Here is a 24436-nt window from a genome sequence, read left to right on the forward strand (position 1 = left end):
AAATAAGGAAGAAAATGAGCCCATGTGACACAGGGATTGGCAGAATAAGAAAATGGCCATCTGAATAGTTGAGAGCCAGTATGTGTAGTAGGTTTGAGTGCATTTAGACCATACCTTGTGCTCATCTAATCTGTGCTGCAAAGTCTTTACTGAACCAGCACTTCCTACAGGAAGAGTGCACAAGTCATGCCACAGAGATTAATACTGTGTGTGCTCATCTCAACTAAACCGAACAGGTGATGTACAAACTGTGCTCACCACCTAAATTCTGATGAACAAACGTAACTGCAGGACACAAAAGTATCGTACATGTTAACCTCATCTTAATCATAAAGACCCAAACTGCAGGAAGAGGGCACAGTAAACACAACTATATGATTGGTGACCTGCACTACACTGACAGTGTCACCACCTGCCCACTGCTTAGCATCCCTTGTTCTAGCTGCAGCAGTTAGGTCCCAGTTGGTGAGAATTCTTCATGGTCCACCACCCAAACAGCTAGGAACTGGTAAGTGACAAAGGTCTCCCATGCTCCATTTATAATATAAAGGTGAGAAATGTTCAGTGGAAAGACCTGGAAAAAAATGTCTGGATCCCTGGTCAGTCCTTCAACTATAAAGGTCTTTTACTTAAGTCAGTGCACTAAGAAATCACACATCCACATTTTGAAAAACCAACAAGCACAAGCCAAGAAAGCAGGGAAAACACCGGTTGCTGGCTTTTTCCATGATAGGTAATCTGGACTGGGCACTAGTGAAATATGTAAATATACCATGAAGATATCTCAAGTGGTCTTGCAAGACACTCCACAAAATAGCGGGCATATATGGAGCCATGGTGACTGGTGATAGTGCTTTCCATTATCCTGGCTCAATGTGGAATTTTGGTAAGTACATATACCATGGTAAGCACCACCAGCTACCTGGCAGGATCCTATAAGCAAATGCTGTAAAAAAAAGAAAAGGTACTAAGTAGGGTCTATAGAGAGAAAAGAAACAAAACAAGGTGAAGAGTATTGGAAAGGAAAAAACACTATGCAGTATCAATAAAGGCAAAATGTTAAGGATAAAGTTGCACAATAACATGCAATGATGGAAACAACTAATCCTCAGTTGAACAGTCAGGCAGAGAAAAGGAAGAGATGACCAACAGTAGGACAGTCAGGAGAAAGATGACAAAAGACAGCTCAACAGCAAGAGATATGCCACTAATGTTGGTAGGTGGACAAATTGTAAGAGCAACAGCAGGGAGAAAATAAAAACTACACAATTGGAGAGTCTGGTTCAATAGGCAAGGGACCAAACAAATCTAGATAAGGAGCTGAAGGGATGAGATCTCTTGATGGAACAGTGAAATCTTAGGTTGAAGCAAGAGAGTAATGTTGGCAGGGGAAGAGGGTGAGTATGTTATTAGGAACCATAGATGAGGAAACTAAAGGTGAAGTCAGTCAGAAGGTTGCCATCAAAAGGACATGACAAAGAGCACCTTAAATAAAAGCCAAGACCCAAGGTAAACGATTTAAAGGTAGATAAGCATAAAGTGAAAGATGAAAGTCAGTCCTGGCTGAAAGCAGAGATAACCAGAGCCAAGAGATGGGAACAAGAGACCAGAAAAGAAGAAGTTTGGAACTTAGAGAGGGTGACAGAGACAGTAATGAATAAAGTCCCTAAGAGAAAGCACAGGTAATAAAAACCTGAGGGTGAGGAACCCGTTCTGTGGGCAGAATAGAGTCTGGCCAAGAGAGGTGGTCTGCAACTATATTTACAGCTGGCGATGAGAGAGATAAGTCTGTTGAGAATTGGTCCAATAAATACGTTTCATGGTACACATTCCCCCTCAATGGTTAATATAGGAAAAAATTGTAAAGTTGTAAAATGGATTACAGAAAAATGATCAATGAGAAACTGTAAGAAATGAGAGAATGCCCAAAGGATTACTAGACATTAGAGTGAATTGATATGGAGAAAGGACTTGTCCTGGGTCTATGTACATGATGTGAAATGGTCATTCAGAGATGCTTCCCAACCAGAGAGGGAAGTACTGGTGAAGAAGCACAGGTGGTTTGGGAGGAGATAATGGAACATCAATGGTATATTGGATCTGTCCAACAATGAAACAAGTCCTCAGGTATAGGAAAGGATGGGTGAACCACTGAAGTTAAAGTTTCTTGTGAATGGTTCCACTGGGTGTACAAGATGTAATGATGGAGGCACATGTGTGCAATTCAAATGGATAAGCAGTTCCAATGAAGCCCATAGTCCCCTAAAACAAAAAAAATATGCAACATGAGTATGATATGCATAAATTCTTGTGAATAGTAGTTCCATGGCTTGTAGGCAGGTAGGAGAAATATGAGAGAGAAAGACATTTTGATGTGTTGATAACTACTACTCCTTGAGATACTATAGTTAGATGGGATCAAACAGAAGAGTAAAGGAAGTGGGATGACAGAAAAAGATTGATTGATTTAGTGTTTTATGGCACAAAGCAGCAAGGCTATCTGCGCCAAACATCCGGAAAAGGTAAAACAAATTAAATGTAGTAAAATACAGAAAAAAAAAATGAAAGTAAAACAAAACATCATCGAAAAACAGAAAAAGCATAAAACCAATGTTGACACCTAGTTTACAATGGTGAGAGAGAAAGCAGAGTAAAAGAAGTTGTAAAGTACTTTCTCTAACATAATGGTAATGATCATAACCTGCCAGAAAAACTAACAGGTTAAGTACAAGAACCACCGTCAGTCACCTTTCCAGTCCTGGTTCCGGGTTATGTTGTCATAACAGCCATTATCAAAAGGTATAATAAGAAAAGTGTTAAAAGACATATAGCAAAATCGTAATAATGAATAGTCAAATGTCCAGTAAAAAGGTAAAAGTAAAGTAAAGTAAATGTAGTAAAAGTCGTAAAAGGAAACAAAGGTATAAACAAAACGTAAAACCAATGATAACATCCAGTCTACAAAGTTGTAAAGGACTTCCTGTAGCAGAATGTTAATGATCATAACCCACCAGAAAGACTAACAGGTAAGTACAAGAACCACTGTCAGCAACCTGAAGTTGGTCTTTCCAGTCCTGGTTCCCGAGTTATGTGTCATAGCAGCCATTATCAAAATGTAAAATAATAGAAGTTTTAAAAGACATAGCAAAATCGTAATAACGAGTAGTTAAATGTCCAGTAAATAGGTAAAAGTAAAGTAAATGTAGTAAAATTTGTAAAAGTAAACAAAGGTAAAAACAAAACAGCAATTAAAAACAGAAAATTGCATAAAACCGATATTGACGTCCAACTATAAAGTTGTAAAGGACTTACTGTAGCAGAATGGTAATAATCATAACCCACCAGGAAGACAAACAGGTAAGTAACAGAACCACCGTCAGTCACCTGAAGTTGGTCTTTCCAGTCCTGGTTCTGGGTTATGTGTCATTGTGGCCATTACCAAAGGGTAAAGTAATAAAAGTTTGAAAGACATGCAGCAAAATTGAAATAACAACTCGCCAGGATGACTAACAGATAGTTCAAACAGCAGCGCTTGTCACCTGAAGTTGGCCCTTCCAGTCCTGGTGTCGAGTTGTTTAATGTTCTGGTCATTTTCCAATGTCAAATTGAACTGGAGAGAATGAAACTGTAAAAAAGGAGCCACAATTAAAAAGGTGTAATAAATAAATATGCAACACTAAAATGAGATTAAAAAGATTAATGGCCATTAAAAAACGAAAAACTTCATCAAGGTGGACAGTGTCACCCTAACCAATAACATTGTCCAATGTTACAGATACACCCTGGAAAAAAAAACATATTTAAAATATTGCCGTCGTTGAGAAGTGTAACGATGGCAAGAAAGTAAAATGTGACTGATAGTGATTTGAGTGTTACACAAACTACACATTGGTGCATCAGTTCCAGATAAAAGAAAACGATGAGTTAAAAAACTTTGAACAATGCATAGTCTAGTCAGAACAACTTCCTCTTTCCGAACCTAACGGAAGCTAGATGGCCAAAGCCCAATATAGTTTTATTTGAAAAAGCTTGTTGTTGCGTTACTCACTCCAAGTGGACTGCCAGCTGGCACAGAGGTGAGCCTTGAATACAGGACCATAGTCCATGTATAAAATAGGCACAGTGGTGATAGTGCCAGAGCAGACAGATTTAGCTGCCGTGTCTGCAAGCTCGTTCCTGCAAATACCAACATGGCTTGGTATCCAGAAAAACTGGATAGAAGTAGCAGTTAATAAAAAATGGGCCAGTCAGTTTTGAATATCAGCGAGAACAGGGTGTGAGTCAATGTGAAGTGATTCCAGGGCCAGTAGAGAACTAAGCGAGTCAGTATAAATAGTGCAGTTGGAGTACTGCTCAGCTTCAATATGATCCAGGGCAAGAGATATGGCATACAGTTCAGCAGTGAACACAGAAACTGCAGAAGGGATTCTGCGCGCAACCACTGAACCACAACAAACCATAGCAGAGCCCACTGAATTACTTGATTTGGAACCATCTGTATAAATGGGAACGGAATGAGTGTTTGAAAGATGTTCATTAAATAACAGATGGTACTTCCAATCTGGAGTATCTGCCTTTTTCAGATGACTGAAAGAAAGGTCACATTTGGGGGTTGTAATAAGCCATGGTGGGATGGGATGACCTGTGGATTCTGCAATGTTATTCTAGGACAGACCCAAGTCACCCAATTGCGCCTGGATGCAAAGGCCAAAAGGAGCAATGGCAGATCGTCTGTTCTGAAAAAGTACGGACCACTGAGGAAAGAAAACACATCCCAAGGTGGGATGCTTTGGTGAGGAATGAAGTTGCAAAGAATATAGTAAAGAAAGTTGCAAACGGCGAAGGTGCAGAGAAGGTTCATGAGATTCAAAGTATAAGCTTTGAACTGGAGAGGTGTGGAAAGCCCCAGTGCAGAGTTGATGAATGGGGTCCAGCATCTTTAAGGCCGAGGGTCCACTGATCAATAGTCGAGTTTTGATCGAATGAGAGCATGATATACCTTTAACATAGAACATCAATCTGCTCCCAAACTGGTAGTAGAGAGGACACGGAGGATGTTCAGTGCTCTTGTACATTTGTCCTGTAGCTGCTTTAAGTGTGGTATAAAGGTCAGCTTACGGTCAAACACAAGCCCCAAAAACTTGGTCTCAGGGACCACTGACAGCAAAACTTCACCGATATGGAGTTCAGGATCAGGGTGGATACCTCGTTGGTAGCAAAAGTGCATGCAAACGGTTTTAGAGAGAGAAAAATTAAAGCCGTTCGCCGTAGTCCACTTCAGTACACGATTGAGAGCAGTTTGTAGTTGCCGCTCAATATATCTCATGTTCGACGACTGACACGAGATGTGAAAGTCGTCAACATAGAGCTCGTTTGCTACAGTGAGAGGGAGTTGTTCAGTGATGGCATTTATCTTTATACTGAAAAGTGTGACACTCAAAACACAACCCTGAGGACTCCAAGTTCTTGTACAAAAGAATGGGAAAGTGTCGAACCTACACAAACTTGGAATCTCCTGTCCATTACAAATTTTAATAAACATGGGTAAATGGCCATGTAACCCATATGTATGGAGGTTTTGCAAAATGCCATACCTCCATGTTGTGTCATAAGCCTTCTCAATGTCAAAGAATACTGATACAAGATGTTGACCTTTGAGAAAGGCTTCTCTGATTGATGTTTCAAGTCGAATCAGATGGTCTGTGGTGGAGTGCTGTCGTCGTAACCCACACTGGGTGGGCGAGAGGAGGTTGTTTGATTCAAGAAGCCAAACAAGACGAGCATTAACCATCCTTTCTAAGGTCTTACAGAGACAACTCGTCAAAGCAATTGGGCGGTAGTTTCAAGGAATCTTGGGATCTTTCCCTGGCTTAGAGAAAGGTAAAATAATAGCCTGGTGCCAGGCATCAGAAAAAACATTCTCCTACCAGATCCGGTTAAAGACAATTAGAAGGATATCAAGACAAGCAGGAGATAGATGGTGCCGCATATCATAGTGTATATCATCAGATCCAACAGATGTACTGCCAGAATGATGAAGGGCCATTTTCAGTTCCACCAGTGTAAAGGGACAATTATAGTCAAAAAGACAGTCAGTTCGAAAGGAAAGAGGTGAACGCTCTGCCCGAAAGTCTTGATGGCCAAGAAGGTGGAGGAACAAGCAGAAGTGCTAGATACCCGTCAAAAGCTTTCACCAAGAGTATCAGCGATGCTCCGAACATCAGCCACCTCCTGACCATCAGAGAGTAAGATTGAGAGGAAAACAGAATTATATTGCCCACTGACCTTTCGAATCCTGTCCCATATGACCTTGGAACTGGTGGTAGAAGATATGCTGGTTGTGAACTTAATCCAAGATTTCTTCTGGCTTTGACGTCTTACCCACCTGGCATGTGCACGGGCCCATTGGAAAGCGACGCAGTTTGAAAGTGTAGGATATCTACGAAAAGTATCTCAGGCTCGTTTTTAAGCCTTCCATGCTAAGTGGCAAGCAGGATTCCACTACGGACAAGGATATCGTGGAAAACGTGTCGAGGTTTTAGGAATACACTGAGCAGCTGCTTGTATAATACAGCCAGTTACTGCTGCCAAACAGTCGTCTATTGATGGCTGATTCACAATGGCAGGATCAAATGATACGAGAGCAGTGAAAGTGAACCAGTCTGCCTGATCCAACTTCCACCGGGCACACAGGTAGGGTGGCATCCACCACGGCCAGTCTCTCTCAAAAGTATCGGAAAATGATCACTGCCCAGTGGATTATTGTCAACCCTCCATGAAAAATGGGAAAATAATGAAGGGGAGCAAACCAAGAGATCAATAGCAGTAAAGGACTGACTAGGTGCATGAAAATAAGTGGAAGAACCAGTATTGAAAAGAGAAAGGTTGTGATCAGAGAGCATATGCTCTACAGAGCGACCCCTCCCATCAATAACAGCACTTTCCCAGAGGGGATGATGTCCATTAAAGACCCCCAGGAGTAGAAATAGAGATGGCAACTGTTCAACAAGAGCATCAAGGTCGCATTGATCATATGTCTCTCCAGGGGACAGGTAGAGAGAACAAACAGTGATGGTATGACCCAAGGAAACACAGATGGCTACGGCCTCCAAGGGTGTGTTGAGTGACAAAGAAAGGGTGGGCACGTGCTGATCAACCAATAGTGCTACCCCTCCATCACACAGCCTGTCATTTCTGTACAGAGAAAACTGCTGAATGGTGACTGTATCAGCAGGTTTTAGAAATGTTTCTTGTAAGGAAAGACATACAGGATGGTAGGAAGCAATCAGTGTTTTGATATCATCCAGATTAGAACGTAAACCTTGAGAGTTCCATTGTATCAAGGTGGCCATTTTTAATGATGGGTAGGCGAAGTGGCTGGAGAACCCTTCTGTTTACGACTACGTTTTTTATCCTTACTGTCCTTTGTCGGAGGAATTCTATCAACCTCCATGGATCCTGCCCTGGGTCAATTCGGCAGGTCTTTGTTATTGGAAGGAGATTCCAGTGACTGAGAATGCGAACGAATGATTGTTTTGCCTCTTGGGATGGGAGTAAAAGATGTATCAGAAGAAATGCCTGTATTTGAAACTAAAGGATGTGGATCTTGAGGTTTGTTGTAATGTATGGGAAGAACAGAGATGGGTGTAGAAGTCGATTCATCAACCTTTTTAACCATGGAGGTCAAAAGGCTTTTCATTTGTTTTGAAAACGATTCTCTTGGAGGCACAGAGACATCTATCTGTACTCCCAATTACAGAATTTTGGAACAAAATGCAGCAGCATATGTCTGAGATGGAGTGGCGGGCAGCAATTTCCAAGCCTCAGGATAACTAATGTTATGAATCGTTTCCAAACGCTGCTCCTCTTTCTCCTCCAACCATTTTGGGCAAGAACAAAAGTAGGAAGGGTGAGAACCATTGCAGTTGATGCAATGTGGGTCCATGTCACATTCATAGGCATCGTGGTCCTTGCCACCACAACGAGCACATGTCAGGGAACCACGACATGTGGCCGAACCTCTAACATTGGAAACATCGGAGAGGATTTGGAATGTATGGCTGTACCCTGCAAATTAGATAACCTGCCTTGATGGTGGCAGGTACAAGTGATGATGTAAATGTCAAAACGAGGGTATTTGTTGGCAGTGTAATTCCATCTTTGCAAGTGGAGATGCGCCTCATTGCAGAAACTCCTTGAGTGGAGAGACCAGCGAGAATCTCTGACTCTGGGATGTTCATCAAATCCCTCTCAACAATAACTCCTCGTGATGAATTCAAAGTAGCATGAGGGGTTACCTCAATAGGTACATCCCCAATTGCCGTTGAATTCAAGAGGAGTTCACTGTGTTGGGTTATGGATATTTCAACTGATATGTCTCCAGATCAAAGCTTCTTTACTGACTTTGGAGAGCCAGCAAGACCCTCTAGTCCCTTCTGAATAAAAAAGGGGGACAATTGCCCTAAAGGTTTTTCTGAAAGAGAATGTAATATAAGAAAATGAGGTATGTGTGTTACAGATGCTGAAGATTGCTGCTCAGTCTTCAAGACGTGGTTGCTTACCCATTGACTGTTTTTTCACAATTTTATTTATATTTTTTGGAGGATCCATAGGAAAAAGGAAATATTTCAGTACCCACTGACTCCACCCACCATGGAGCCCTACAAGGGGACGCACTACAAAGTCATGCAAGGACAATGCAGCAACACCAGGGTTTCGTGAGCACTATACCCAAACACCAGCATCAGGTGCAATATCCACAACACCTGTTGAGAACTTCCAACACTGGTACTTGGTTGACTCTAGCCCAAGTAGACCAGCTGATTGACTCAAGGGGGTCCACCCAAAGGCCGCCTGTCTACAAGAATTCAAGGCCAAAGTGGTGTGTTAGGGTTGCACCCCTCAACCACCAGGATCCTCTCCTCCCCTTCACGGGTCGCCACGCACGGCAAACACGTGGGTGGATGTTTAGATCCCAGAGAAGGTAACCAGACAGAACAGAAACTTCCCTGGGAGGTCCCATCACCACGTACAAGAAAACACCGAGGGAAAGAAAAGAATCTGAAAGAAAGTCCAAGGTTATAAAGTAAACCTCTCACTGGACAAAAATAGAGTACTCATACCAAATCTGGGAATCAGGAAAATGAATTTCGAATGACTAAAACTGATGATATAAGAATCAAATGGACGTGGAGGAAATGTAATTGGCTAAAGAAAAGTAAAATTAAAATTTGTTAGGGTTAGGATTATGTGGAAAAGAACAAGAATAATTAAATGGGATGGAGAAAAGTGAAACACTTCCCAGGGATGTACTATTTTAAGTCATAGCAATGGAAGAAAATTTAAGCGAGAGAAATTCCTATAGCATAACTAGGTGCTGGTGGAAACAGTCATATTTCTTCCCTCAAAATAAAGAAGGGACTGAATCTTAAAGTCCTGGTTGCCTCAGAGAATCAACTCTCCTATGAATAATGGTGTCATGTCATTCTTAAGCCATAATTGATATATAACCTATGAGAGGATATTGTTCACTCACAAAAATATCTGTAGATGTTATACAAATTTGTGTTCATAGTTTGCGGGAAAATAAAAAGAAATCTAAGTTTCTTAAACTCTGCAACCATCAATAAATCGAAAAAGAAAAACATGTCTATGGTGTTCAATGCCAAAAAAGATTCACAAGTGTAAATGCACAGAGAAAATTTGTGCAAAAGGAGGTGTGTCACCCTTCTTTTGGTGTAGGGCTTTTTATGCATAAAGAAATCATTATGTTTAGTGCAATTCAAAAAAAAACTCTGTGACATTAGGAAGTTCAAAGGTAGTGGCATGCAAATTTGTAAAGTAGAATTACAGGAAAAATAGCCTGAGTGTGTGAAAAGGTGTGATATTGTTTCAGAGCACCTCTCTTAATTAAATCTTCATCAAACAGTAACAGCTGAAGCAGGGATTAGTACAACAATGATTTTGAAAAAAATTGTAAAATTGCAGTTTAATACCCTAAAAACCAAGGTTCTGAGTCATGACTTTTACACTATGTTGTGTGTTTTCATTTACAAACTGGGTTTCACTGTCTTTTACACATCGGAACCTATTATTAAATTGATATAACTGAAACTATCCTCCACTGTACTGACCTTAGCAATAGATATTGTCTGTTGCTCCATGACTTCATGAATAGCAGTTCTGTCTGTGTCTAACATTTTATCAAACTCATCAATACAGCATATACCCTGATCAGCCAAAACCAGTGCCCCTCCTTCTAAAGTCATTTCTCCAGTGAGTGGATCCTTCATAACCGCAGCTGTGAGCCCAACACCTGATGACCCACGCCCCGTGGTATACTGACCTTCAATTATTAACAGATTATCAGTTGATATGCAAGATGGTTGGAGTGCATCATTTTTTTAAACAGAGTATCACTTCATGACATTAAAACCTATTAACACAAATTTAATTACTAAACTAATATGTCTAACACATAATACAAAATAAAATATAAATATTTAAACTAGCTTCTTATAAACTGGATAATAATGAAATGCAATCAAGTCATAACTCTAAGTACTTCAAATTATATGCAGAAATAATCATGCAAGTATTATAATTGAGCTAACTCAAAAAGAACCCTGTATAAAATACAACAGTGATCAACATATATAATTTATAACAAAATACAATTATGGTTATGAAATTAATCCAATATAACATGGAATAAAACACAATACATCATTCAACCTCTCATAACATGTCATAATAGTAACAAATTCAACTTTCAGATAATACTTTAAACTACTTTAGATACTAGTTAAATTGTGTATTTATCACCATGTTTCTTACTACATGAGATAAGCTCAGTTCACTGAGGACTGTATGTACGGAGTCATATTGGATAAAAACATTTTAGTTATTTCTAGCTTAAGAAGTAAGATTTGCTACTTTTGTTTTCAGTATGACTGTAAAAAACTATTTAGGGATAAACAAATCCCTAGACACAATTTCATAATTTGTAACTACAGACCCCAGCTAATCAAATGTGAGCTTTTTTTTTAAGTTAATCTTTAAGTTGCTGAGCAGTTAACCAAACTACTCTTGTTCAGGTAACATATTTGAGTTCATTCACATCAATAAAACCATTTTAGTAATTTCTAGCTTGTTAATAAAAGTCTTATTTATCTTTGGCTATGCAAACATACCATTCTGCATGGGTACATAAATTCACAGTACTAGTTTTTACCCAAACATTTAGGTGAATAAATTTCACTAGGTTAATGTCCACAAAACCTATCCTGGGCTGGAGACTTTCACACAATATTTCTACCTTCTGTTTTAAAAAATATCCACTATGAGCACAAGTTTTATGCCTAATGGGACAAGTTTGCTTTCTTTACTTCCATGGTGGTAAAGCAAAGCAATCATTCACTCAGGTGAATTGTTTGATGTAACTAACAAGCTAAATCTTATCAGTAAATTGGAAAAAACACACTAAATAAAAGTACAAACACTGACAAAATATGCTAATGCAGTGTAATGACTTAAGCTGATAACTAAAATTCATTTTTAGAAATGTGGAACTTAGGTGATTCACTTTTGAGGAAATAAAGCAAGTATTGAAAAGTACAATTACATTCAATGATGGATGAGAAGGTATTTCACTAAACACAGCTGATAAACAATAATATAAAATAGGAACAATACTACAAAATTTTAACACAGAAATGGTCATACTAAGAGTTGAATTGAAATAATTCTACTTATTAACATTAGACTAGTAGCAACTGGACACATTGGTATAAAATGACCACAAAGGACTACACTCAATGCTAAATAAGAGGGAAATGGTAAGCCTGGTAACGAGCAAATGTCCTTGTTAGTAGAAACACACAACAGATGTAGCTAAGTGCTGTTATACACATTTCTTATTGTAAATACCCTTAGACTATTAAAAAAGTGCATACAATATTACCAGTTTTTTTTTTTACATTAGTTTGGTTTAGAATTTCATAGCACAAGACAGCTAAGACAATTTACACCAAATGAAATGAGCACAAAACAAGCCAAAATAATTTAAAGCAAGAGCAAATCATAAAAGGAAATGTTAAAAAAAAATGATAGAAATTATATCATACAGACCAAAGACCTAAAGAAAAGTAAAAAGTGTTAAAGTAAAGAGCATCACCATTTCTAACAATCTTGAACAACGCAGGAAGTATGTGAGATACAAGAATGTGTTTAAAACAGTGTTGGCATTCACAAGAAAAAGACCTAATGCACCAGCTAGCCACCTGAATAACTGGAACTAATGAGTAACAAAATAATGGTCAAACAAGGTGAATAGTGTTCTAATAAGTTTAAGCTAAAATGCTTTAAATTATTATGATGTTCCTTCTAAAGCAAAATATTTAATATTCATATACATAATGGGTAGTGAAACACTGGCAGCATAGAAGACCAGTTTGACTACTTTATAAACCAGAAAAATATCTGTTATTAATGTTGCCAGATATCCAGCAAAACTGGGCAATGAAAAAGTGTAATAATAAAGAATTCATTTTTTTATGAAAAAGAGTAAGAGCAAGGTGTTGAATATCATTAAGTGCTTCTAGAGCACACAAAAATATTAAGCACTTCGGTGTAAATTCCCCTTTGCTTTTCCATTTAACCACTGTATGATCAAGGGAAAGAAATTAAATATAATTCTGCAGTGAACACAGCAATCAAAACTACAATTGCCACAAAAAAGGATTTGGGGCCATACTTAAAATTAAGAATGATGGATTAATAGCTCAAACAGTGTTCCTGAAAACAGAACTACCAATAAGTTGTATCTGATTTGTTACAGTAACTGAAAGACAGATCAAAGATGAGAATACTAACAAATCATGATAGGACAGGTTGTTCAAACATGACAAGTACTTTGAATGACAGAACTTTGTAAACACCACCTGAATACTTAAACCAAAAGGTGGAAAAGCAAACCAGGCTATACACTTGCAAAAGAAATATAATTCATTCATGCATGGAAACAAAAGACAAATGCTTTAGCAAAGATCGTAGCTTTATAGCTAACTTCAAGGATAGTTACTGATGTTCATTATGAAAGAGATGTTAAAAAACTCATTGTTAATGCTTTGGACAAGAGAAATATAAATGCTACTCTGCATTGTCTAAAACCTGATAATTTACAGAATCAAACATTTCAGAGTATAATATCTGGGCAATGCATAAAGTGGGAAAAGAAAAGCATAAGGTAGAATTGGTACTCTATTGGCTCATACACTGACTGTTGTAACACCCTGGTCCCAAAACATCAGAAAAATTTTTCTCTAAGGTGGTATGAGTCAAAATTATTTCCATGGAACAGTTTAAGGTGTTATGATGAGATAATCTCAACAGAAGTCCCTGCAAGAGAACTGGAAAACAACGGAAGCTCACAGTCTTTATACGTTTCAACTCAGAAGCTTCCTGATCAGTTTTTTAAATAGATATAGGGGAACTAGTAAAAACAGGAAAATGATAATGACGAGAATATTTAATGACACAACACCTCAGCTGCTTAATTTGAAATTTCAGTTGTGATTGAATTTAGTTAATTGCTGTAACAAATTAAGGCAGATGTAAAATCCATGAAACGTCATACTATTGTTTTAACTCTCTTGCTACAAGCTCAGCCAAGTTTGTGACCCCACCTGACCTCTGTAGTTTCCATATTATAACTTTAATATGTTTTGTGTATCATCACAAACGTTTGCAAGCACTCATAAATCATTAATTTTTGACAAAAATCAGAATTTGTAATTAAGTATTTTCATTAAAAATTTCGATATGAATACATGGAGTCAAAGTGTTGACTGCTAAGTGCAAAGTGATTTTTGTGTTAAGATTACAAATACCTTTCTTCAACTGAAAAACCTCAAATTTTATTTTATTATGTAATCTCTGAGACTTCCTAAATAAATTTCAAATCTTTCTCAGTAAAACTTTATTTATTATTTTATTATACCTCAATACAAGGCTGGTCAATTTAAATGATCTTGCAACCACTAAAAAAGAAATAAAATCTAAATTATCCTTTTTCCTTGCTAGAATGATTTCATTGTGAAACATGAAATTACATTTAACCTAAATAGCTTTAACCCTCTTGCAACAGGTGACCCTTTAAACACCTTTCTATGCAAGTCACTGTTACATTCGAAATTTAAACACTTTTACTTTCTATATACATAAATAAAATTAATATCATATTGTATGTAAAGGTAAAAATAAACTACCATCTGATTAAAATTTCTTCAGTTATGAGTTAAGTTTCACAACAAAAATGGTTTTCACCAATACTTTGAGTATTTGTAAAATCTTACTTCGAGGAGCAAGCCTGTCAATGTATGATAGCAATTGAGACTTAGCAACACCAGGGTCACCCATCAAACAGATGTTGATAGTTCCTAAAAATACAAATTTCTTTTAAATGGCATTATCAACACAAGCAAGCTCAAACAGAAAAATAGTTAAAATAGTTCTTTAAGGTAAAATGCTTACCACATTCTTCCTCTATGTAACAGTTAATTTAATTACTTTTGTATTTTCAAATAAGCAAATTCAACTCCAATTTATGCATATTTTTACAAGAAATAATGCAATATACCATTTGTTTCCCAATAATCTTAAGTTTTTGTTAAATACATAAAAGATATTTCACTCAAAAATTAATAGAAACAAGTATCAAATTAAAATAATCAGAAGTACAAACAGATTAAAAGCTATAGTTACAAAACTTGAAACATATGACATTAGTTTTTGATAGCTAAAAGTCCTGTCTCAGACTAATCAAAAGCAAAAACAGATTCTAGAAAATTCTAAAAATGATGAATATTTGAATTATTTCTATAATATACTGAGAACTGACACAAAAGTACAGAAATCATAAAACCAGAAACCAATAACCTTACCAATTTTGGAGAACAGATCTTTCTTCTTCAATGATAAACAGATTAAATCTTGAAAAGATAATCTCAAAAACAGCACTCTAATTTCATTTAATATAGCATTTAACAATTTGTAATTCTTATCCAAAATACTTTTCTTTATTTGAATATAATCTCAGAACCGATGCTTATAATACAATGAAATGAAATACTTCTGTAAAGCACAAATTAAAAATTGTTTTGTTGATAAGTACAAAGTTACAAATTAGGTTACCTGTTCTCTGGTTATTAAAATACAACTTTTAATGGTCACATAAGGATTTCTGTAATTTTATTTTTTAAACTGAAGACACTAATTTAAATCAGTATTAACAGTTAACACTTCAGATTAAACTCTAATCACTAACAAACCTCTTATTTTCATTCCAGTGGGGTTTTTGTCCACACCTCCCACAAGCAATAAAAGTAGTGCCTTTTTCACATCTTCATGCCCATAGATTTCTGGGGCAATACTGCAAGCTAACTTGTCATAAAAGTCATCCTCTGGAATACAGAAGAAATAACTTTCTTAATAGTATCAATACTTAACATGGTATGTTACACGAATACAGCAAAAAATACTTGATTGTATCTTTCTATGAATAACAGATACATTTCAAATGTTTGTGTAGTAAAACTATATTTTGTCTGTTATTTTCTCTACCCTAACTATATAGAGTATTTAACCAACCTAATACCAAAGAAACACAAAATAAATTCTAAATTACAGTTACAACAAAAAGTGTTTGTACCCCTGCTTCCTGAGTGGAATTTTGCTCATAACTTAAAAAGTATCAAGATCAGGCTAATAGAAGTATAATATATTATAAATATTATACCAATACACATCTACATAAATTTTTATGTAAATTAAACGACAAATAAACTGTTTAAAAAATAACCAAAAAAGGAGAAGCAGAAAGTGTTCGTACAATTCAAAACGTGTGAAAAAACTGATATTCCTGTAAAAATTTTGTTTAGTTTGGTGAATAAACTACATTATACCATTCCAGAACTAAACACTGGGTTTATAATTATTGGAATTTAGCCAGCAAAAAATGTACTTCCGGCAACTTAGCGTCATCTATGTCATTATATGCTTGGTCATCATGGCAAACAGGAAACAACTGTCCATTGATTTAAAAAACCTAATTATTGTAAAATACAAGTCTCGTGTGTCTCTTTCTGGTATTGCTACACAACTTAATGTGCCAAAATCTACTGTTCAAAGCATAATTGCCAAGTTTAAGCTTACAGGATCAACTGCTGACCTCCCTCGTTCCCACCAAAATTCCAGAGAGAACCAAGAGAAAGGTTCTCAGTTCTCAGAGTAGTAAGTAGGAACCCTCGTTTAACATGTAATGACATACAAAAACTGATAAGGGAAACTGGGATTGAAGTAAGCACCTCTACAGTTACAAACATGTTATGCTCTTCTGGGTTCAAAGCACGCTGTCCTCGTAGAACTCCATATTTAAAGCCTGTTCATTTAGAAGCACAATTGAGGTATGCAAGAAAGCATGTGGTAAACCCTTTACCTATTGGAAGAGTATTCTTTGGTCAGACAAGACTAAATTCGAGCTTTTTGGCCACAATGATGTTCGCTATATTTTCCGTAAGAATCAATCATGCTAATGGGTTTCTTCAGCTCTTCTGGTGTTGGCAGCCTTCACCGCATCAATAGAATCATGAAAAAAGAAGAGTATGTTGATATATTAGGCACTTATATCAAGAATGATTCTCAGAACTTGTGGCTTGGGCATCATTGGATCTTCCAGCATGACAGTGACCCTAAGCACACATCAAAACATGTGCATATAAGAGTTCTGGAGTGGCCATCACAGTCACCCAATCTCAACCCAATTGAAAACATTTGGTATGAGTTGAAGACCAGGGTTCATCAGCATCATCCGAAAAACTTGCAAGAGTTGGAGGCCTTCTGTAAAGAAGAATGGAAGAAAATGCCAGTCGAGTACTGTCAAACAATCATAGAAGGCTGTGAGGAGAGATTACGCCAAGTAATTCACCTGAAAGGCTACACAATTGACCATTAAAATAGATGCACAAACACTTTCTGCCCCTCCTATGTTTGATTATTTGTTTATAAACAGTTTATTTGTCATTCAATTTACATAAAAATTTATGTAAATGTGTGTTAGTACAATATTTATAATATACAATACTTTCATTATCCTAATCGTCATACTCTAAGTTATAAGGAAAAAAACTATTCACAACGTAGAGGTGCAAACACTTTCTGTCGTAACTGTACCACCTTTTTCTTCCTATAATGACTTCAGATTTTCTAACTACTACTCACACAACTATGTTGTAGATCACTTGGGGAAGGTTAGCTTGTATGCATGCCTCATGAAACATTTATTATTAGATTTCCATTATTATTTATTTTAACTAATCTAACCTTAAAGACCCCATCTTCACATTCTAGTTACTATTATAATAATAAATAAAGAATAAGCCATGTATATTAATATCTAACAGCTAACATTTACATACTTATTTACTCTCTTACTGACAAATCAACAGACAGACATGAACATGTATATATGTGCATCTTTTTAATGAGAACAATCTAGCAAAAAATTAAATGAAGTAGACCTCATATAATAACTTCTAATATATAGAAAAGTCTGTGTTTTGGTAACAATGCATTCTGACAATGGCTTTTATATCATTTTGCTTAGCAATAAAAGTAAACGTAATATTGTTGTTAAGAGGCTATCTGCTGAAAGTGTAAAATACAAAACAAAAAAATATTTCTTGTTTCCTAATTCAGATGCTTCATTAATTAAAGAAGTTTGTTTTTTATTATTTAAGTTTAAAATTGATGGACAAGTCAAAGGAAAAGTTACCTTTATAAACCAGCCACAAAAGTATATAGGTTATACTTTAATGTGCAAAAGTGTCATTACAAATTCATTCAAGCTATGTATGCTAATGAAATTACTATTATCAATTATAGATAATATAGAATTAAACATAAGAGAAAACATTTACATTTAACATTTTACTTGATGCTTTTATAGTAATTAAGGTATATCAACCCTTTTGCTGTTCTCATTTTGAACAGAAAGATGTAAAATAGCAATCAAAAATGTAGTTTTTGCTGTCCATGATTCACTCATGGATGAAAATTTAAAATTTATAAGATACAAAATACTGCCTCATAAAACTAAGAACTTAAAATATGTACTATTAGCTACAATTTTATGCCACTCCAATTGGTGTGACAAACAAAAAGTAGTTTACTAAAACTTTAAATGCAAACCACCTTGTGATAAACAGCAAATGATACTTGGATATATAGGGTTAAACATGAGAAAGAACTACTTGCAATTTCTGGACCTTGTAACAATCAAGAAATAATAATGGTATACATACTAGATGTATTTGTCATGACATGCAAAATTTTACCTACCTGTTGCAAAAGGGTTAACTTTCATAATGAGCATCACTTTGTGCACATCAGAAAGTTTCAGTGAGTTATGTTCAAAATTTAATTAAAATCATAGGTAATAATCCAAATCCCCTTGTTTCAGAATTGTGACATTTACCTTCCAAGTATTTGCTTTTTCTCTAAGACATTTACAAATTTAATGTAAATTGCTCATTAAAATGTTGTCATCATTCAGGCAAAACAATTTGTATAGCCTTCAATTATAATTTGTTAAAGAGCCATAAAATAGAAAATCAAACACCTACTACTACACCCAATTGTCACACCCTCTTTATCAGAAATTGCCAGTAGTTCTCTCTATTTAATACTATATTATTTATAACCAATAGAAAGTCAACATTTGAATCATCAAATGACATATTTTCTGTAAAAAAAAAATTGTGTATTTCACTTTCAGCTCAAACTTTATTCCCATGGGAAACACAGCAATTATTTTAACTGTATTTTTAATGCTCTTGTCACACAATTAGAAAGCCATAAAACTGGCCTCTTGTCTATTTTGGCAAGTTATTATTCTGTATTCTTTGGTGCATGTTTTATTTATATAAAAAATATTTAATGCAGTGGTACCATTGGTATAAAAAAAGCAGGATTAAGTTAGACATAGATAAGTACTTTTTTTCTTGTTTTTTCATGTGTATTCTTAATTTATTATAATAAAAGTAACTAAATTGTGAAAAATGTTCATAAGATATACTTAAGAGTATCCTGTGCATTATGCAATTCAATAAAATAACACAAATTCCATTTTTGTCAATTGATTTACAAATTTTATGACTGGAATATTAACACATTCTCTGCAATTTGCCCCACCAACAGAACACAAAATTATACTTCAAAGCCAAATGATTCTTGTGGCATATGAGTTTGGGATGCTGTAAATGCTCCTTGGCATCTCTTGAATGTTTAATGTTTTTTATAGATAAATTATTATGTAGCAGTGAATAAGTTAATTAAGACACAGTTGAAAGGGCAATAAAATGCAAGTAAATATAGTTTCATGTTACAATTTGAACTCATTCAAGAAATAAAAAGAGTAATTTAGATTTTGTTTTACAGCTTTTTGGTGGTTACAAGAGTAGTCAACTTAACCAACCTTGTATATAAAGATAGAGTACAGAAAATGACAGCCAAATACACAGTTGTACTGAAAAATGGCATTCTATAATTATTTGGGAGGTTTTAGAGACTACATAAATAAAAATTACTTTGTACTTAAACCCCTAAACAAAACTATTTGATATATTCACAGAAAAAAAAAACTTTCTTAAAAACACATTATTCCAAGATCTAAGTTTTTTTCTGTACAAGTCTTTCAATGTTTACATAAGATCTGTTAAATTTTGTGAAGATACATGTACAGCATAAAAAGGTAAAGTATGGAAACTCTAACATGTACAAAATGGTTATGAACTTCATCAATATGGCTTAGCCCATGTGGAAAGAGTTAAACCTACTAAACCAAATGAAAAGTTTCTACTTAAGTAATGAGTTGCCTAGCCTAACAGAAAAAAAAAAAAAAGTCATTCCAGGACTAAACTAATTTTCAAAGACTTAATTCATTAACATAATATAAACTCCAACATAACTACTGGTTCATTACAATAACAGTAAAAATTAAGCTATCAAACAAATAACTTCTTCAGCAACAAATACGACTAAGAAACCATACAAAGTATTAACAAATTCTTCATTAATCCCTTGAGTACACTCCAACTGATAACATCTTATGATTTATTACTCAATAATTACATATCATCATTTAAAGTTGTATTTCAGGTGACTGTTCTGAGTAATTTTATTTGTCTTTATTTGTAACAGCCATCATAAGATATTACAGCACCAAAGTAAAATGGTGAACCAGTTTTAAAAAATTATTTATTTTAGATCTAAAAGAAAAGGATAAAACAGTAACACACACAACAATACTGTATATACAGTCCTGACCAAACTTTAAAAGCAGAATAGTTTACAAGATATTTAGTAAAGCAGCTTAAATTTTCACTCAAAATATCACGGCCTAGATCCATAACTGTAAATAACATTAGATATGACAGGCTATCTATAAAGGTATATATTAGGCTATTTCATGCATGGTGGTCAGATTTACAACAATCATGTTTTATATTGTTTCTCTGTAGATTTGTATTTCTCTTTCTTTCTACTCATGAAATTTAGGCAATGGTGATTAAAATATAGGCTGGAAACATTGTCAATTAGAAATTATATTTCAAGTGTTTATGCTGAAGATAGAATTGTGAATGTTCTTAAAAGTCCATGTTTTTATTTTATCAACAATTTTGTGATTTCAGATTTCATCAAAACTAAAATTAATCCTATTTTACACTAATAATATCATAACAAAAACTGTCATGTGATAGCTGTTTACAACTAGTCAGTGTTCAAAAATCAATGTATTTGTCATATGATTCTTACTTTCAAAAGAATTTTTTTTTTATGAAACAAAAAAACACAATAGTGTGACATGAAGTCAATAAGAACATGAGATGTTGGAGTAACAGAAACTTTAAGAACTTTCCAATGGTCAACTGATAAAATTCACTAATTCCCAGAATTTTTGGTGCTGAAAAATTGGCTAAAAAATTATAAGATTTTCCAGGATTTTCATAGCTCATGTGGCCCCTGGTAAGGTACCTGGTTACCTTTCATACAGTATTTAAATTTTTGCATGTTAAAAGAAAAATGTCACCTGCAAGAAGTTTGACTTCTTCTTCAGAAAGTTCTTTTCCAAGCTCATCATCCTCAGTTTTGTTCATCTTCACTATTCTCTGCAAAGACAATTATCAAACTGTTCTCTATTAAACAACAACAAAAAAGTAATACTTTCTCTACAAGTCCCATTTATAGGGTACTCTTGATGACAAAAAACCCACTTGAAATAAAAATGTATCTCAGAATGGCTGGTATGGATATTAACACTTTTATTGATAAAGGAGAGAACAATATTTCAACATTCCTTGGTCATTTTCAGGTTAAGAAACAGTTTGCAAGTGACCCTTGCTGGACACGTCTTAGGGACAAGTGTATAAATGGGTACATGATTTTAGGGGGCATTGCAGTTGGATGTTAGGTTATTTAGTATAGGTATAAAGGTGTTCCTTTATATTGGTTTAATTTCAGTTTTAGTTGCTGTATAACTAGGACTTCTTTGATTTTGCATTTGTTTCCTTACTTAGTATCTGGGTGTTTTCTATGGTTATGTTGTATTTATTTGATTTGCAGTATTCCAAAATGTGTAAAGGTGTTGTTTTTTTTTCTTTTTAATCTAGTTTCTATTTTTCTGCTTGTTTCTTCAATATAGAAGTTGTGGCAGTTGTTACATTGTATTTTATAAATTATGTTAGTGCTGTGTTTGTCAGTGTAGTTTTTACACAGTATGGACATTAGTTTTGTGCCTGGTTTTTGAATAAATTTGGTGTTTACTGGAATGTTGTGTTTTGTTAAGTTTTTTTAGAAACTAGATTCGAAGAACAAAAAAACACAAAACACCTTTACACACTTTGGAATACAGTAAATCAAATAAACACAACATAACCATAGAAAACACCCAGATACTAAGTAAGGAAACAAATGCAAAATCAAAGAAGTCCTAGTTATACAGCAACTACCACCAAAATTAAACCATTATAAAGGAACACCTTTATACCTACACTAATTAATAACCTAACATCCAACTGCAACACCCCCTACAATCTGGTACCCATTTATACTCCCGTCCTGAAGATGTGACCAATAATGGTCACTTGCAAACTCTTTCTTAACCTGAAGGTGACCTAGGAAGGTCAAAATGTTGTTTTCTCCTTATCAATAAAAGTGTCAATACCCATACCAGCCATTCTGAGATACACTCATAGCACAATTTGAGTTATTATCCTTCTACAATATTCTTTTTAAAATACTCATGTTAAATTTGACTAATATTTTAAAATTTAAGTTAAATTTGTATTATCAAGATATCCAACACATGTATACAGACAAAATTGGTACAATATGTACCAACCCTCAATTTCTACGACTCATGGAACTTTTAGAGGGGGAATGAATGGAAATTTCTATGCGAGATTGTAACACTTTTTAAGAAAGAAATGATATATTTCTATCACTAATCTGAATTAAATAATACATAATGTACCTATACTGTTAATCAAATGGTTTAGAAAAAATTAATAAAACAAGATTTTGGATGATATCCCAAAACTTAAAATCTGATTTTCTTAACTATAAACAATGTTTTAAATAGTTAGAGTTATATTAAAAATCAAGAATTAAATGGTTATAATATAGACAATTTAGAAACCTGCAAGAACTTGCACATGAAATGCACCTGTTTTATACCATTTAAGAAGGATTTCAAAGAATATTACTATTGATTGCAATGTAGTTCCTATGATGTTTCTAATATTTCACAATATACAAGACCAGGCTAGATAAAAAATGGAACAGAGTAGCTTAGAGTAAGACCAGTAATGAAACATTAATTGAAATGGTTCAGCCATTTGATGCAAATGAGCCTACGGCAACATACATATTACTAGCAAGAGAATATAATTTACAACAAGAAACAGGGGCAAAGGAAGTCCAAGAAAGCTCTGAATTAATGGTGTCTAAGAAACAGCTAAAAACATGAGACTAAAAACTGCTGAAATGTCACACCTTGCCCTGGAAAGACATCTGCATATAACATAATGCAAAAAGGCACAAGTAAAGAACAAAATAAGAAAGAAGGAAAAATGTAAAGGACTCACTAATAATAATATCACTGGATGTGTGTGTGTGTGTGTGTGTGTGTAAGTTAGCAGAATTCATCTCTTTAAAATCATAAAACATCAAAACTTACATGTGCTTCTAAGTAAGTGTCTGACAAGAGACCAGCTGAAAGTTGTCGAAAGCCTGCCTTCATCATGGGAAGAAAAATACCAGTAATACTAACATGGTCACCAGGGAACACTTGTCGGGTCAGTTCACCACGTACATAGACAGTCATTGAACGAGGTATGTTGCCCACTGGAACCTGGTCACTCTGATTAACAAACAAAACATTAGTTAAAGAAACATTAAGTACTACAGGGTGTTAGGAAAGTCACTGTACAGTTTTGTCTGTTAATAAATATACAAGTGCACAGTGACTTTCCAAACACCTTGCATATATACATACACAAAATCTTTATTTGACTTTCACTGTTTCTGTATTTAATTTAGAACTAAGTTTAGTAAAATTTCAACAAGTATTCCTAAAGTAATAAAGACGAGAAATTAACTTGATATAATCAACTACCTACAGGCACTGATTATAATGATTTTGCCACGTAATAATGAAATAGGCAAAGATAAGGTTAAACTGATTAGCTCTCTTCACGGGTGTCCTTTACAAGCACAGATTATAATTATCATATCAAGTAATAATGAAGTAGGCAAAGTTGAAGTTAAACTGATTAACTCTCTCTACACAGGTGTCCTTTACCAAGCATGATAAAAGGTTTTAGTAACTTATATTCAAAATTTTATTAAACTGCTTTTTGCTTACGTTATACCAATTAGTACAGCATAAGATCATAGCTATTAATCCATATGTTAATAGTATACAAGTTTTAAGTTCTTAATTTTGTAAAGCAATATTTTTTAAAATCCTAAATTTCACCTAGTGTGAGAAATGTGATTTTTCTCTAATTTATTCAGCACCTCTCCAGTACGTGTGAAATTTAATGTAAATTACTCACTAAAAAACCATCATAGCTCAGACAAACCATAATTTTTAGAGCCTTCAATTTTGTTTGGTTACAGAGCCATTAAATAGAGAGTTAGACCTCTCTTGTCACACCAACCTTTCATATCCTCTCTTTCAGAATGTTTCAATAGTTCTCTCTGATATTTAATAACACAGTACTTATAATGGATACAAAGCCAAAATTTTCGTGTATCAAATAATATTACTTTTTTGGCTAAACAGAGAATTGCCAATATTTCTTAGCACAAGGTCTGC

General features: G+C 34.9%; 1 protein-coding gene across 1 annotated transcript in view; it reads right to left on the reverse strand.

Annotated features, from left to right (window-relative positions):
* Positions 1 to 24436, reverse strand: part of Mcm7 (minichromosome maintenance 7) — a 42035-nt gene that overhangs the window by 6109 nt on the left and 11490 nt on the right. The window contains exons 7-11 of the mRNA XM_076467460.1: positions 23294 to 23476; positions 21146 to 21224; positions 15330 to 15461; positions 14355 to 14438; positions 10134 to 10345 (exon numbers count right to left, since the gene is read on the reverse strand). Of these exons, the coding sequence (XP_076323575.1) occupies positions 10134 to 10345; positions 14355 to 14438; positions 15330 to 15461; positions 21146 to 21224; positions 23294 to 23476 (690 nt within the window). The remainder of the gene's footprint in view (positions 1 to 10133; positions 10346 to 14354; positions 14439 to 15329; positions 15462 to 21145; positions 21225 to 23293; positions 23477 to 24436) is intronic.

This window comes from Tachypleus tridentatus, chromosome 11 (assembly GCF_004210375.1).
Source record: "Tachypleus tridentatus isolate NWPU-2018 chromosome 11, ASM421037v1, whole genome shotgun sequence".
Taxonomy (NCBI): Eukaryota; Metazoa; Arthropoda; class Merostomata; order Xiphosura; family Limulidae; genus Tachypleus; species Tachypleus tridentatus.